The following is a 17,009-nucleotide window of genomic DNA, read 5'->3' as shown; positions in this document are numbered from 1 at the left end:
CACGTCCAGGCGGGTCTTGAATATCTCCGGAGAAGGAGACTCCACAACCTCCCTAGGCAGCCTGTTCCAGTGCTCTGTCACCCTCAGAGGGAAGAAGTTCTTCCTCATGTTCAGACGGAACTTCCTGTGCTTCAGTTTGTGCCCATTGCCCCTTGTCCTGTCACTGGGCACCGCTGAAAAGAGTTTGTCCCCATCCTCCTGACACCCACCCTTGAGATATTTATAAGTATTTATTAGGTCCCCTCGCAGCCTTCTCTTCTTCAGGCTGAATAAGCCCAGCTCCCTCAGCCTCTCCTTCTAGGAGAGATGCTCCAGTCCCCTCATCATCCTCGTAGCCCTTGTAGTGATGGAGCTGGTGTTGCCCTGCAGCCTGTGGAGAACCATGCTGGAGCAGATATCCACACTTCAGCCAGTGGAGGATCCCACACTAGAGCAAATGGATATGCTTTGAAGGAAACTGAAGTGCATGGAGGATCCACATTGGAGCACACTCCTGACAGTCACTGCGGCCCATGGAGAGGAGCCCACACTGGAGCAAGGGAAAAGTGTGTGGAGGAAGGAGCAGCAGAGAGGAGCTGTTATGGACTGACCACAGCCCTCATGCACCACAACCCCTGCATTCACTCTGTTCTTAATTGGCAGTAAATTTAATTAATTTTCCCTAAGCTGAGTCTGTTTTGCCTGTAGTGGTAATTGCTAAGTGATCTCTGTCTTGCTCTTTACCCATGAGCTTTTTAATTTTATTTTCTGCTCTGTCATGTTGAGGAGGTGAAGGGAGAGAGCAGCTGGGTGGGTGTCTGGCTACTGGCCAAGGTCGACCCAGCACAACAGAATACAGTGAATGAGTAACTGAACTTCTGCTACAGTGCTGGGGACTCAAGTACCTGTTCTGACTGTTGATTCATGGCTCAGAGGTGATGGTTACAGGTGCCAATAGAAGCGCAATTTGTATTTTCAAAAGATGCTGAAAAAACCCTAGAAAATTATGGAGGGAAAGGGATGTAGAAACAGTTTGGATGGACAATTCCCTCTGTAGTGCCAGACTTGAATAATAAGGAATGATCATTAATCAAGAAGAAAACCATGATTGTGTGTGATGCTCTGTGGGACCAGTACTGTTTAACATCTTCATCAGTGACATAGACAGCGGGATCGAGTGCACCCTCAGCAAGTTTGCAGATGACACCAAGCTCAGTGGTGCAGTCAGCATGCCTGAGGGATGGGATGCCATCCAGAGGGATCTGGACAAGCTCAAGAAGTGGGCCTGTGTGAGCCTCATGAGGCTCAACAAGGCAAAGCACGGGGTCCTGCACGTGGGTTGGGGCAACCTCCAGTATCAATACAGGCTGGGGGATGAGGGAATTGAGAGCAGCCCTGCTGAGAAGGACTTGGGGGTACTGGTGGATGAAAAGCTGGACATGAGGCAACAATGTATGCTCACAGCCCGAAAAGCCAACTGTGTCCTGGGCTGCATCAAAAGCAGTGTGGCCAGCAGTTTGAGGGAGGTGATTCTGCTCCTCTGCTCCTCGCTGGTGAGACCTCACATGGAGTCCTGCATCCATCTCTGGAGCCCTCAGCACAGGAAAGACATGGACCTGTTGGAGCAGGTCCAGAGGAGGGCCACAATAATGATTAGAGGGCTGGAGCACCTCTCCTGTGAGGACAGCCTGAGGGAGTTGGGGCTGTTCAGCCTGGAGAAGATAAGGCTGCAGGGAGACCTTATTGCGGCTTTTCAATGCTTAAAGGGGCCTACGAGAAAAATGGGGACAGGCTTTTTAGCAGGGTCTGCTACAATAGGACAAGGGGTAATGGTTTTAAACTAAGGGAGGGTAGATTTAGTCTCAATATAAGGAAGAAATTTTTTACAATGGGCGTGGTGAAACACTGAAGTGGGTTGCCCAGAGAGGCAGCGGAGGCCGCATTCCTGGAAACATTCAAGGCCAGGTTGGACAGGACTCTGAGCAACCTGATCTAGTTGAAGATGTCCCTACTCACTGCAGGGGGATTGGACTAGGTGACCTCTAAAGGTCCCTTCCAACCCAAACCATTCTGTGATTCTATGATGGTACCTTCATACAAAGAAAATGGCATGCTAACTCAGAGCTTCAAGAAACCGTGGCTGAAAGCCCAAATGGACTCATTCAAGTGAGAAATGAGGCACACGCTTCAACGCAAGTAATCAACTGTCAAAAGAAAACAATAAGAAGCAAAAGATTCTTGATCTGTTTGTCTTCAGATCAAGATTGGATATCTATCTGCTAGATTGTGCGCAACTTTTCCCCCATTAGGCAGGGGAAAGGGAAATTAATTCTTTGGGCATGAACAAAGGAGACCTATGTGCATAAGAGTGGTAAATAGCAAGAGCAGACTGAAAGGAGTAAAGCAAGACTAGTTTCTATCAATTAAAAGAACGTTATGTTCTTAAGCCATTTTTCTAAATATTGTTGATGGGGAGAGGGGCTCAGTTCTTGTTCATGCCCTCTGTAGCAATTGTTCAGTTGGCTGGTGTGGGTGGAGGAAACAGACTGCATTAAGAGTATCCATGCTGTCTGCAAAACTGGTCCTAAACCCAAGGAACTTGAGATGCTTTTGAGAAAAATAATAAAAGGTTCACGTACACCTGTGTGAAGAACTATTTAGCTGTTCTTAAGCCCTTGGCAGAGTTGTAGCCTGCCATGGAGTAATCAGAATAACTGTGACCGACTCTTGGGCCTTACAGGAACACTTCTGAATTGTGAGAGAACAAGGTGGACTCCTTTTCTGGGAGGCGAGCAGCTCTTAAGAGAGGATGTACAGTGAGGTGCAGTGGAGAAGGATGTAGGGCTAGTGGTTATTTCACTTGTTCCCTCCAGAATTTCAGTATTTGCGATACAAGAGATGTCCAAGAATGTATGGGGTGTTTTTCCTCTCTGTGATATAAAACTATAGAAGTGTTGACTAACTTTTCCCTTCTCATTTCAACAAGAGTTTGAGGTAACTGCCAATTACTACATGCATTTTTTTACCATGTTGAAGCTGTACATTTTATTCTTCAGTAAACATGCCTGCCTTGTAATACTAATGCAATGGAAAATATACTTATGGATTAATACAAGTCTCACCAGTTAGAAACAGACTGAGACATTACCCCAGTATAAAACAATGCCTACTGCTTATATCTAACTTCTCACATGTAAATATTATCATGCTATTGTAAAAGAGAAATATTACTATTTTTTACAGGTGCCAGGGCATGGAGAGGAAAAGATGAATTGTTGAAGGCCACCCACATGGCCAGCCCTGGTCTAGCTCTTAGTCCTGTGCTCTCTAGTAGACAGTATCTAATCTGTCTAGTGTAAGGAGGTCTCAAAAATATTGCTTGTAGATGCTGAAGCATATATGAAACTACGGGTGTTTATTGCTGAACTGTCTTCTGTTTTCTGTCCCCTTGCAGATTGCAAAGTGTCTGGAATTTCCATTGAAACGGATAACAAAAATGTAGAAGCAGAGGAGTTTAAGGGTACAGTATGGGCATTGCTGTGATTATTTTTAATATGTACACAATACATGTAACCTATGTATACAGAAGCTGTGCACCTGTTAAGATTGTCTGCCTCTTTCCTGAGGGGTCCTGCTCTCTCCATTGACTCTTTTTGTAATCTTGGTCTTGTCCTCATTTTCTCTTACTTGATGTGGGGTTGGACCAGACACTCCCCAGAGGTCCTTTTCAACCTCACCTATTCTGTGATTCTGTGACTTGTTTGTCAGTCCTAGTAGCTCACTCTGTAACTTCTGCCTGGTTTCTTTCCACCTAAAATGCTGGGAACTGATAGAAAGGCGAAGCATTAGTTATCTTACCAGACAGAAGTGAGGAACTAGAGAGAGGACAACTGTAAGTCAGCTAGTAGTCAGTAACTATAATTTAATGACTATTTTAAATTGTCAGTAACTATAATAGCTGTCTACATATTTATGTTTGTATATGTCATATGTAAAATGGCAAATTACTTCCAGTAATGTACTAGAAAAGTTAAAGGGGCAAGGAAGAAAACCTGATGTTTGCTGAGTAGATGAGAAAGGGATCCTGGTAGTGTGTATGTGAAGTTTGCAGATTATGTGAAGTTTTTTGGTTTGGTTTTTTGCATTTGTTTGGAATGGATAGAAATGGGAATTCAGGAACTGAAAGAACTGTTTGCTGAGCTTTAGGCTTTATTCATCTGTTTGATATATGTGTGATAACCAAATGATGTAATAACCAAATATTTTGGAGGTCTCTAAAGCTGTCAGCTGGGCTTTTGTAAAGTATTCTTGTTACTTTTGGGGGAGAAAAACTTAATACATTTAGAGCTCCGAAAAGGCAAGAGGAGAGACAAGATCTTCAGGTAATACTAAAGCTTGAATAGGTTTTGTCTTTTTATATGACATATGGCTTGCATTTTGTTCTTTTGTTATATGTATGATAGAGAACAGTTTAACATAGCTCAGATGCCATGCCGAGTTCTTTTTGTGTAGCTGATAGGTGGCTGACAGAGGTAGCTGATCAACTGAATGCAGCTGATCTGAAATGCATTTTTCTTTTCTTCTCCAACTCCTGTTACTGTAGAGGAGAGCAGTCATAGCACCAAGCCTGTCAGAGTTCAAGCAGCATCTGGATGATGCTCTCTAGTCATATGGTTTAGTTTTAGGTAGTCCTGTGAGGAGCAAGGAGTTGGACTCGATGATCCTTATGGGTCCCTTCCAACTTTAAATATTCTGTGGTTCTATAACCAAATGATAGCCTCCAGACCAGATGTAAATTCAAATTAAACATTGTCCAGATGTCTCCAAGATCCAAGAAGGTTCTTCCAGGCCTGCCAGAGCCTGTGCTGATGCACAGCATCCTGTGGGCCTACCTTAATGCAAGTCAAGCTGACTGGTTCTGAAAAATACCTCTTGCTGACTCTGTTTGTATGGAAAAAAGCAGGAGAGGGGAGCTATAATGAAGGAGGGGTTTATTGTGTTGTCTCTGTTCAGCGTGCTCTCGCTTTCTTCAATTCTGTTCCCTTTCTCCAAAGAAGATTAGTGGGAGGGCATCAATGCTAACTTTATCTGAAATGACAAAATGTAGCATGGAAGGAAGGGGCAGCTCATTCAAGATGAAGGTGACTTGTTCAGTTGAGAGCACTTCAGCTGAGCTGTCTTTCTGTCAACTAATATAGACCAGCTCATGAGACCTGTCACAAGGTCAGTTGCAAAAGCAAGCTGAGCTTGAATGATGGGTTTTCTTTGTTAGAAGGATATGAAAACAAAATGGAAAGGAAACTTTAGCAAATCTTAAGATTCAGGAAGCCTCCACCCATCCATTCAACCTGAAGTCAGGAACCTCGGGCTTCCTGAGTGCACAGCATGTTTTTCGAAGCAGGCAGTGCATGTGTAACATGCTTCTGGCAAAGAATGCCCTCCTGCCTCAATCTTTCTTTCAAGTCTGGACGTTTTTTTCCCCTATGAGAGATCACCAAGGCTACCAGTCTGGCCCCTTGGAAGCTTTTTGTTTCTTTACAGAACAGACCTGGGAAATCAGACTCAGAGTGAGTGGGTAGATCTGTCTGTAGCTCTTAATTGCTTTTCAGCTTTGTTTGCTGAGACTGGAAACAAGGATGCTGGTTAATGCAGATTGACTATATGTTTGAGCAGTGGGCGTTCGTCTCTCGAAAGCTAGACAGGCATTGCCAAAACTGTAAAGGCTTTTGATCCTTGACACTCTGGCCTGTACTGGAGGTGGCAAGATCAATGTTGTATTTGTTTCTTTTACAGCAGTTTCTGGGATATACTAAATTTTACTTTATTAATAGATCTGGAGCCAGTCAGATGTGTGGTTGGATTCTCTTCTCTGATGTTGTCTCCCAACAATTCTTATTAATATCTTGACTTAAGAGCTACATACTGGGGAAGAAAAATAATCTATATATATACTTCATCATGCTGTTCCACAGAGTGTGGAACTACTGAAACACTGAGTTTGTCCCAATAACTCACCTGTACAGTTGTCATGTCTTCTCTCCCTTTTTAGTTCCCCCATAATAACTATAGGCTTGACCATATACCACAATTATTATGATGCAAGCTACATGCTACTGATGGCATATGCTGATGCCCTGCTGTGAGAGAGAAGAAAAGTTGAGCTCCCAGTATGACCTGTTCCTCATTAGGAGCACTAATTTTGGCTTGTTTCCTACCCAGTTTATGGAAACTTTAGCAATAATCAGTAACTTTTGAAATCTCAGCCTCTCTGTGAAAGCTGGTGATGCCCACTGTGCAGAAGTCAGGGAAACTTGAATGGATGGACAGAAAGGCGAACAATTGTATGAACCTTCTTTTCTCAAACTTGAGAAAAATAAGAGGTAATCATCAAGGGATGTTATGAGCAGCCTCTGCTGCCAGCAGGTCCGGGGCCTGGGGGTTCCTGCTGCCTGGCCACTGGAGCCCAACCCAACACGCCTGGAGACTTGACGGTCTTTGTCCCAGGCCGATGGACACAGCTGTTGCTTTCCCATTTGCAGGTTCACCCAGTAGCAAGGCTGCATGTGCATTGCAGGGATACATGCGTGTGTGTGCACACCCACACATACACACGCTCGCAACACTGGCACTGCCAGCAACACAGACTGCCACAGACGAAGTGCTGCCTTCAACAGCACCCACGTGTAACACTGCCTGGGCACACATGAAGCATTAAGTATAGAGAGCTCAGCCTCCTTCCTCCTCTCTGGCTGGTGGAGATTGAAGTTCAGTGGTGAAAGCCCTCAGACAACACTCTCTAGATTCACAGGCACATGCATGTTCCTGGATCCCCTGAGTACCAGCACAGCCCCTCTGCCTACCTGCTACCCCTGCCCTGCTCACCAGCTCGTCCAGCTTGAAGTTTGCTAGTGAACTACACACACACACCTCCAGGCACACTAAGTTTAGGGAAGATACAAATACTGTACGCACCCCACACACCTCCACTTCCAGAAGCCAGCATCACAAGCCCAGGTGTGTCTACGCCCCCAGTGTGACCCCAATTGCTGCTCCTAGGTTTACCCAAACCACCCCTCTCTGCCCAGACAGCTAGCACTCCAGGTGCACATGCTGTGAGGCTCGCCAACACACACTCCCAGCATCTGTGGCCCCTCCAACTACTGATGCAGAGACCCTCACTCACTCCAGTTGCCCACACCACAGTCCCATCGGTTTGTTTGCTGACTGATGGTCTGTGTCATCATCTCTGTTAGTCCTGGTCTGTCGTGTTTGTGTGTCTCTGGTTTTGTTTGTTGCTGCCTCCTTTACTTGTTACTGCGTTTGCATTGAAAAGGTCCTTCATTTGGAAATCTTAATGAAGCAGACTCTCACCTTCCACATACCCTTCCAACAACCAATGTGAAATTGTAACTAAATATGTAAGTTACTTAGGAGAATATTTAACCATCTTACTGGTATGTTTTTCATATGTGTTAAGTTATACGTTTAAATAGTTGAACTCCTGATACTTAATTCAGAATGGTAATTCACAAAATATTGCTGATAACAAGGTCAGAGTCCTTTTTTAATGGTGATCTGCTCACTGACTAAAATACTTAAACCTAAAATGAAGGTAGTAATACAGAAACTGTGCCCATCCAACACAGGAATATCTAGTCCCCAACACCTGAAATTTGATCCAAAGGCCATTGAAGTATGGAGAATTACTAGTTTCTGTTTCCCTACTGTGTGTGTGTAAATTTGGAGAAGGGCTGATGGCATCACTTTGAGGAGTAGATCTGGCCCTTGCTGACTGCTCAAGTTCTTTTGAAGGGGGAATATTAATTTTGTGGAGCCTGAATATGTACCAAACACAATACTAAAGTCTCTAATTTTCCCTTTTGAGTTCTTTTTCTCTTTTTTTTTTTTTTTCCTCCCCTCTAGAGGCTATTCTTAGTTGCAAGCACAAGTTTTCAAAAGGAATGAGCTTAAGAATAGAATGGAAGAAAATCCAGTCTCGAGGAGTCTCATTTGTCTACTACAATGGTGAATTTACAGGTACAGTACTACAAACTTAGAGTGACGGTTTAATATGTCATTCTCTAGCATAGATGTCAACTCTTTCTTGGAGAATAACGTTAGGAAAGTGACTGAAAGAGAGTGCTCTCGACTCTCCATATTGAACAGCTATCCTTTTGAGGAAAAGAATTCTTCCCCGGGTGGGGGGGGGGAAATAATTTCTTAATAAAATTTCTTAGTAGTAAAAATCAAGACTAAGAAAAATGGCACCGCATATTCCTTGAAACTTTTCAAAAATGACATCACATTCAGATATAAACTCCCCAAAACTACTGCAGGCTCTGCACTGCTGTCCTACAAAGAGGTTTCTGAAGCCTCCTGTAGAGCTTGAGGCTTAGATATGAATAATGCATCAATTTTTATATACATAAAATATAAGCTCAGCTGTATATTTTAAATTATTTGTATTCTTTTCAGAAGTGGAATTTCTGTTTATATGTTCTGAAAAGGACTTACCTCAGCTTTATGTGTTGAAGAAAATTATGGGTCTCTGGTACCTTGTACGCAATAAATGAAGGCTGAGAAGTAAAATAAAAGCACAGCGATTTTGTTAGTTTGTAGAGCTTGCAAGATGTGCTGGTCTTGTTGATGAACTTGATTTTTTTCTGCATATGTTTAATTTAGAGGACCACTGGAACTCATGGTCCTGTGTGTACACGTAACTTTAATTGCATAACAAGCTGTAGAATGAAAAAAAACCCTCATTGTAAGAAGTCTGATGGCAATATCTTCTGCTGGGTTAAAATATCAAATATTTTGCTGTGGTCTTGCTCACAGTTATTTTGTAAGGTAATTACATTAGTGATTGCCATCCCTCTAGTGGAAAATGATGTCTTTTTTGTCACCTGACTACTGCTATTCATGTTTTCTTGAAATATCTGCAGAAAAAAAGCATCCCATCTTCCAACTAGAAAATGTAGGACAGATGTAGGTTTTTTGAACTGAGGTTTTCTGGACTAAATGGACAAGTTGCGGAAGGTTCTTACTGTCTTGGGAAAGGGATTACATGTTGCTCCTTGGTGACAGATAACCAACACTGAATAAATGAGCAATAGTTCATAAACTGTGTGTGATTTCAGAACAAGCCAATGAGACATAGACATTTGCTATAAGCAAAGAGCAGAAACCTCTCTGCCTGTTCTCCCTTAAAGGTGATCTTCGAGGCCGAGCAGAGATGCTGAATACAGGAATCCGTATTAGAAATGTGACTAGAAAGGATTCTGGGACCTACCGCTGTGAAATCAGTGCAAAGAGTGAAGAGGGGCAACGCCTGGGAGAGGCTACTCTTACTCTCACAGTATTGGGTACAAACTTTTATTACTTGGGCTTCTGTAAAAAAACTGAACGATGGCAAGGGGTGCTGAAGGTAGGGTTGTCCATATGGTGTGTGGCTACTGGGTTTTTGGGCCTTCTTTGGGCTGGGTTTATAAACACGTGCACATAGACACTCTACAACACACTTAGCAAAAGAGCTTTGCAAAATGCATATTTGCATTAGAAAGGAATATAACGAGGGTTTTGTAGATATAAATGTGGGTTTCAGTTCTCAAAACTAAGCAACTGCACTGATATATGTGATGGTGAAACTTCCATTTCTACTAAAGTGAAGTCACTCAGTGGCTGAGAATCTGGATAAGATGATCATGGTGTTTGGCACTGGAAAGTCAGCATCTGTCAACATTTATCAAATATTCCTAAGCAGCAATTCATTCCAATATGCTACAGTCTCCTCCTGTTTTTGGAAGGAGAAACTGCTGCAGTGTCTGTGCAATGCCAGCCAGCGAGCTAGCAATCCATGGGCTTTATTTACAGGAGAGATGGTGTTGGCTTGGGGGGGGGTGGTTGTTCTTTGCGGCTTTTTGTTTGTTTTCTTTCCCAGTTGGGGAAAGGAGGGAAAAGTGAATACTGAGCACATTCTTTTTACATTGTTCCTGGTATTTTTCCTAATGGATGAGTGGCAGAGGTTGGTAGTTTTCCTCTTTTCTCAATATAGAGAGAAAAGAAAATATTTGCTTTTGTAGTTTCTATATTGTTTTTTTCTATAAAAACATGATTGATCTTTTAAAATTATAAATAAAATCTCAAAGTTCTTCATCAAAGATGATAAATTACTTAACTTCTGATTAGCTCCAACAACGAGGTAATGACACTTTTTCCTTCTTTATTCCACTCTTTCAACAGATTTCCTCTTTTAAATGTGGCTTCTTAATGTACAGTTGAAACCTGAGAGCCCAAAGGAGAGAGTGTGTATGTGTATTCCTCTCAAACCTTTTTGAAAATGAATGGGAATTTGTTAGTCTTTAACTTGATTTTCTTTATTTTTGCTTTTTATTTTAAAAACATCCAAGAAAAAACGACGAGTACCTGTTAAGGTGTCACTAGAACTTTTAACGTACCATGCATGCCTCTTCACCCTTAGTTTTCTTCTGCATAGCTTCAAGTTACTGGGGGAAAAAAAAAAAAATTAAGTTTCTTTTCTGTCCACGAAACAATAATTGGAAAAGACATGTTCATCTGCATGGCAGAAGGAATTATCAGTTCTTCTGCATCTGTATGTGAGAATGTTTGTTTTTAATTTAAACTGAAATTTAGTAGTCAGTTGGTTTTGGTCCTCAACTTGGGACCTACACAATGGCTGTGATGATGACCTGTCTTGGTAATTCTTTTTGATGATCATTTTTCAAAAAGACTTGACTTTTTTTAATACAAAAAAATCATTTTTCTCTTCCTCATTGCAATTTTTAAATAATGGGGCAGGGGAGAGGGGGAGGGGGGAATTTCTGAACTACAGATGCACTGAGTTATCCCTCCGTTGACTGAGAGCAAGAGGCCCCCCATAAGCATGTGGCAAAACGAACACTCTGGGATTGGATGACAGTGTATAGATTGGAGATAGGATGACACAGCATGTGTGGGGGGATGCTGGGAGCAAGCCTCTTTCTTCTGTTTTTTTAGCAACTCACAAATTTTATCATGCTCTCCAGTAGCAGGACTCTGCCTTCAACCCCTACTTCAGCACCTCTCTTCATTAACATGGTAGTTGCTAAGCGCGTGTGCAAGTCGTCATCTTCTCACCAGTGACTGTCAAACTGTTGTCTTACACACAATACTTGTAAGACTGCTTAACGAGTGCAATTTTCTTGTCCAGTTGCTCCAACTACTCCAGTGTGTGAAGTACCCAGCTCTGCAATGACGGGAACAGTAGTGGAACTGAGCTGTAAGGAGACTGAGGGATCTCCTCCATCTGAGTACCAGTGGTACAAGAACGGTGTTGCCTTACTGGAAAAGACTGGAACAAGCACTGCTAGAGCAGCAAACATAACTTACACCATGAATAAAAAGTCTGGCACTCTGGTAAGTGTAATAGCCAACTCTGTAATAACCAGCTATCAAGAAGACCAAATTTACTGTTTAGTACAATGATGCACAGGGCTCTTAATCCAAAAATGCACAAGGTCTGTGTCGGAGAACAATGTCATGCTGAAATATGTGCCACCTATAAGATGGTTTCTGCCTCAGACCAATTACAAGCCATAGACATTGAGTGATACAGACAAACTGGGTGAGTTGCAAGGCTGCAGTAATGATAAATGAGCAGAATCTAGAAAACAAATGTCAGATTTCACCTTGTCAGTTAGCTAACCAGTGCCAGGTGAGAATGATCTCTCAGTATGTGAACAGAGCTATATTTGATAGAGCCTTAAAATCTGAAATAGCAACTTCACACACTTCAGTGGGAGTGCATCACTAAGGGCAGTGCAGAATCTGTGCAATCCAGTGGTGTTTACAACTTCCAGTCCAGTAATTATCAAGTCAGTAGGAACAAGTCAGGGCTTTAAGTAAGCTTAGTGTGGTTTTTAGGTGTTTGTATAATTTTTTTTTTTCTCCCCAGAACTGTCCATCTTTCTCATCCCCCCTCCCTCATCCCCCACCCCACTGCCCCCCAGATTAGCTGATCCTTCTAAGAAAATTTATATATACTACTTATGACGCATTGTCAGCTGAGATTTTTTGGGACTAAAGAGTTGTTCTAGGAACACCCTGCTCTTGTGCATGATCAGACTTGGAAACTGGAACGTGACTAAGCATTCAGAGGTGCTGTGGATCTTTCAGCACACTGTGGGAATTAGATGGATCACTCAAAATTAACTAATCATTTCTGAAAGTCTTAAAGTATGGGATATATTAGAGGGGGGAAAAGTTAACAAGTCTAATGGGTTAAAAAAAACCAAAAAAACACCACAAAGAAATACTGGAATTGACAGGAGCCCAGCCTCTGTCCATCTCTTGCTTTCTCATTTTCATTTTTACAGGAATAGTATTTGATAAATAGTGCAGTTTAGCATTTCTCCATTGGAAGAAGAGAGAAAGTGCCATTTCTGGAGGGGGGAAAAAACCCGACAAACTTTCTGTGGGAAATATTTGTTGTAGTTCAGGACTTTTTTTTTTTTTGTAATTTTTTTATTGTTGTTGTTTTGGTAAAATGAACAACATATTCTTATTTCAGGAATTCTGAAAGTAGAGCATGTCTAAGAAAATGCATTTTATTGGAAAGTACTGACCCACTGAAAAAGCATCTCCTTGTAAATACACTCCATCTAATTAAAATGTTCATCTAAAAGACTCTCAGACCAGAAGCTGAAGATAAGGACCAGGCTGAATTATGAGGTTGAATTGGATGAGAATTTCTCACTTTCTTTCAGTTTTATTTGTTTAAAAAAACAAGCAAACAAAACCCTGTTGACCTGTCAAAATTTCTATCCCACAGGAAATTCTGATTTATTTTTTTTTCCATTCTAATAATGGTTTTGGACTCTGTCTTAACAGCTATTTAACACAGTTACAAAGAATGACACTGGAGAGTATTTCTGTGAAGCCTCCAATGGGATTGGATTATCTCAGAAATGCTCAGTGAAGCGAATGCAAGTTGGTATGTGTCAAAGCAAATAAGGCTGTAAACCAGTCTTGCAATAGGAATGATTTTATTGTATGATGCAGCTGAGAAGCTAAGACCAGATTGAATTATATCTTTGTTTTGTTATGGCATTTTGGGGGAGGAATTATGATAATATGAGTTCCTTACGTGTAGTTGCTGCAGTTACTTAAAGCGTTCCGTTTGTACAGCACAAATGTATCTTGTTGTATTTCACAGAAAAGTAGTTAGTTTTGTACTGTAAAATTATTGCAGTAGACAGCCTGTAGGTTGCTGAACACTGAACTTCACACAACAGCAGTGTCCATATGAGATCCCTAATATTTCAGAATGCTTTTGTGAAAGTGTACAGGATAATGTGCCAGTACACTGGGTTATTTTCTTTTTGAAAAGCATCCCTTTTGAGATGCATTCACATGAGATCTTAACATACCAGATCAGAAATTTAACTGAATGACTCATTTACACCTGCCAGAGGAGCACTGAAGAAGTCAGTGTATCTTAAAAAAGACTCAAAAAACCTACTTGCACAGTGTAGGTGAAGTGTAATGTTGATTAACTAATAAAGCATTTAGCAAAGGCTGGCGGGGCAGAGTCTATAATAACCCAAAATGTGTGACCGTTTTTGCAAAATATAAAACTAGCTCTTTCAGATGCAATAGAAAAGCAGATGGTAAAGAAATGTTTAAAGTTTCTAAAAGATCCTAACAAATAGTGCACGGAAGTTCATGTCCAAGTATTCCATAAAACAATTGTCTGGTGCTTTCTTAGACCTTAGCTGAAAATTACTGTATTATGGCTTTTAGTGCATTCCTGGTTGATTATCAGCAAGTGTTCCGCAAGCTACCAAGACAGAATCCCTCTGTTGTGGAAATACTCACCGTGGTCCTAAACTGCCGCCAACCAATACACAAAAATTGATAGGTTTGGGGGTAAAATTCCCAACCATATTGTGATGTATGCATATTAAGTCAGGATCCAAATAAGTAATTGGACATATAACAAAAAACGGTGTAAAAGTTTCTGCTTGCTATTGTTTTTGGTTTTGCTAAAATGGATGATTGTCTGAAGCTCTTATATCAGGAAGTGGGCATGGGTCATCACCTTCAAAATAAGAATGGTTAGATGGTTTGGTAGCCCAGTGTAGAGTTTCACTTTAGACATCTGGGCTAAAATATTTGTTGGCCTTTATTGTGTTGAATTTTTAAAGCCTTGCCATTTGAAAATTAAAAAAGCATTGAATTTTAAATAACTTTCCTGAAGAGTTCTTCAGAACTGGGACCTGACATTGCTGTCAGCTGTTTCCGTTATTTTAAGCAAACTAACTATATGTTTAAAGACTTTTAAAGATTTCAAGATATTTTCCCTTAGAGACATGACTTGAATAATAAATACTTATTGGGGATAGGTATAATAAGGGGTATGTATCCCTTGACCCCTCTTTTTCTTTCCTTCCTTTTGACCCTAACTAAGGAGTCGAAGTGTATCAAGCCCTCCTGGTAGCCTGGCTGCGATACAGTAATGCTTTTGGACTGTTTGTCTACAACAAGTCTAAGTGATACTAATTAACTGACGCATCTTGGGCCAAAGACCACCTAAAAATACAGAAGGTGCCGATAGTAATCAGGGGAATAAAATCCAGCCAATAGAAATTTTTACAACTTAAAATGTTGGACTTATGTTTTATAATTACAGATGACCTTAATGTAAGTGGTATCATCGCTGCTGTAGTGGTTGTGGCTTTGGTAATGGCACTGTGTGGCCTTGGAGTATTTTATGCACAAAAAAAGGGCTACTTTACAAGTAAGTAAAATAAAAACACTCCTTCCTCGCATCAAAAAAAGTCTGTACTTCTGCTGACTGTAACATGCCCTCCTTTTCATGAAGGCTCTGACCCCGTGGTACTAAAGCTAAAGAGCATTACAACAGCAGCTTTTTTTGTGCAGACATTTTTATTCTTGCCAACTTCTGCTGCAAAAGGTACTTTAAGGATGCCGTGGAGCCGTTTGTGTGGTTGCATAAGGCTACCACAGAGCAGCCAGCCGAGCCCCGGCTCCTACAGCCGCCCTGCTCGGGTGCGGAGGGGGGATGGCGGAGAGGGGCCACCTCAAATCAAGCCCTGCAAGGTCACTTCTAGCCGAAAAGGTCTGAGCGGCCGAGTCCCGATGAAGGGAAAACCAAGTTACTGGCTCCCTCTCCTGGGTCGTGGCGAAGGCGCACGGGCAGAAAGCTGGCTTTGAAGGGTTGCTGCAAAAATCTCGGCAGCGAGCAACCCTCCCCGTGGCGTTTGCATCGGTGCCTGCAGGGTTCAGCGCAGCCAGGAGGGGGGCCAAGGGTCGGGGGCCGGGAAGGTCCGCTGCCGGAAAGTGACTGGCTGGCGAGCTGCCGTTGGAAGGGCATTGACCTTTGAGAGCAGCCTTACCTTTTTCTGTTTAAACTCACTATGCCAAAAAGAGACATTTGGTTCAGAAACTCCTAGAAACGGAAGAGCTGAATAAGCTATGAATAACGATTTCAAAGAACTTTAAATCAGCTAAGGAAACTGTTCTTCTGCTAATTTTTATTTTCTTCTTTTTCAGAGGAAAGTTCTTCCCAGTAAGTATCCTGATGCAAGTAGTACACAAATCACTGCAAACTTCATTTGTATTTCTGATGATTGTTTTAAGGCCTTTCTCACATGATTCTTGTACAGTGGCTTTTTTGAATGCTGACATAAACCTGATCCTAAGCACCGGCTGGTTCCCTTTTAAGAACCAGTGTGCTGATCAGAAAATGAATTAAAGCTTTATTACTGTGATAAATGTGTAGAGATCTGTCTTTTTACATAGTTATGGTTTACATCCCTAACTCAGCTGCAAGCATGCATTTGTCTTCTCTTGAAACTAGACAAAAGATGATCAGAACCAAACTGAACTATCCTTATATCCACGTCTACCCATTATTTCAGGAAATGTTTTGTAAAAATATGACTGGTGGAGATGTTCTGAGGGTTGTATGGTCTACTCCTTTGATATGAATTTATTTCATGCACCTAAATTTCTAAGTAGAATTCCTCAAGCTATTTTAGTGCTCCTACACAAGGCTAAAATTGTGTGCTTCATTGGAGGCTGGCCTCCAAATCTTTTGTTTGTTTTGCTTTTAAAAGTTTGTCTTAGCACTTCTAGGTAACAGCAGGTAAAAAAAAAAGTGCAACATACTAAAAAGAAATACAAGTATTACTTTAAAATACTGTGTGACTTATACTGGCCATGAACTAGACAAAAAGCATAACTGGAAGGTTGGAAAAGACGGGCTAGGGAAGGTAATTTCACAGTGGCTCATGAGATAATGACAGCTGTCTAAAAGCATTCAATTGATTTGTTATTGTAACTTTTTTCTAAGAGGGGAAAAACACCTAAGGATTGCTGGAAATCTGGAAAAATGCATTCATAAAGAAGGTTCTCAAAGGGTTAAAACAAACACCAGAAGTCACTGTTTAACCTATGTTCCTTTCCTGTTGTTTAACAGAAAGAAGACCAACTATCAATCTACAAGTGAAAAGGCAAGTATTTTGCATTCAATAATGTGTTTAAAGTTCTAGATGTCTTCAAAATTCCTTAGATCTGTGATGCTTTTGCACACACCCTGCACAAAACCATACATGCCACCAATACCTGGAGATACCTTATCTCTGTTTGCATTTATAGTTTTCTACTACCTAGCAGCAACTACAGCACCTTGCTCCATACTTTGCCATCTCTTTCTTCACCACATTAACCAGACTCTTGTCTGGTTGTCTTTTACTTCTTTCTTCCAACATCGCCCTGTTCTGTTAGCTTCCTTAATTCTTTTTCTTCCCCCCTTTCATGAGTACTTTCCCTCCATCAGATAAACTAAAAAGGTAACACCCTTACGCTATTTGGCAATTTCTTCTCTATACTGTCCACTTAACGATGCCATTTCTTGTTTGTGAAGTCTTGCTTGTGCATATCTGTTAACCAAGGGAACTAACTCAGGCACAGTTCAAGACAGCAATGAGAGAAAGATTGAGCCTTAATTC

At 41.5% G+C, this 17,009-nt stretch overlaps 1 protein-coding gene across 4 annotated transcripts in view; it reads left to right on the top strand.

The window, feature by feature from the left end:
• Window positions 1-17,009, top strand: part of JAM2 (junctional adhesion molecule 2) — a 37,759-nt gene that overhangs the window by 19,385 nt on the left and 1,365 nt on the right. For 3 of the 4 annotated variants that reach the window (XM_075433436.1, XM_075433424.1, XM_075433430.1), the window contains exons 2-9: window positions 3,434-3,499; window positions 7,903-8,016; window positions 9,189-9,341; window positions 11,186-11,391; window positions 12,865-12,967; window positions 14,666-14,773; window positions 15,550-15,565; window positions 16,478-16,511. In XM_075433436.1, the coding sequence (XP_075289551.1) occupies window positions 3,434-3,499; window positions 7,903-8,016; window positions 9,189-9,341; window positions 11,186-11,391; window positions 12,865-12,967; window positions 14,666-14,773; window positions 15,550-15,565; window positions 16,478-16,511 (800 nt within the window). The remainder of the gene's footprint in view (window positions 1-3,433; window positions 3,500-7,902; window positions 8,017-9,188; window positions 9,342-11,185; window positions 11,392-12,864; window positions 12,968-14,665; window positions 14,774-15,549; window positions 15,566-16,477; window positions 16,512-17,009) is intronic. The other variant, XM_075433443.1, reaches the window with a different exon arrangement.

The sequence above is a fragment of the Opisthocomus hoazin genome, chromosome 1, assembly GCF_030867145.1.
Source record: "Opisthocomus hoazin isolate bOpiHoa1 chromosome 1, bOpiHoa1.hap1, whole genome shotgun sequence".
Taxonomy (NCBI): Eukaryota; Metazoa; Chordata; class Aves; order Opisthocomiformes; family Opisthocomidae; genus Opisthocomus; species Opisthocomus hoazin.
Note: the sequence above shows the minus strand (reverse complement) of the source record. Positions and strands in the feature narration are given on the sequence as shown.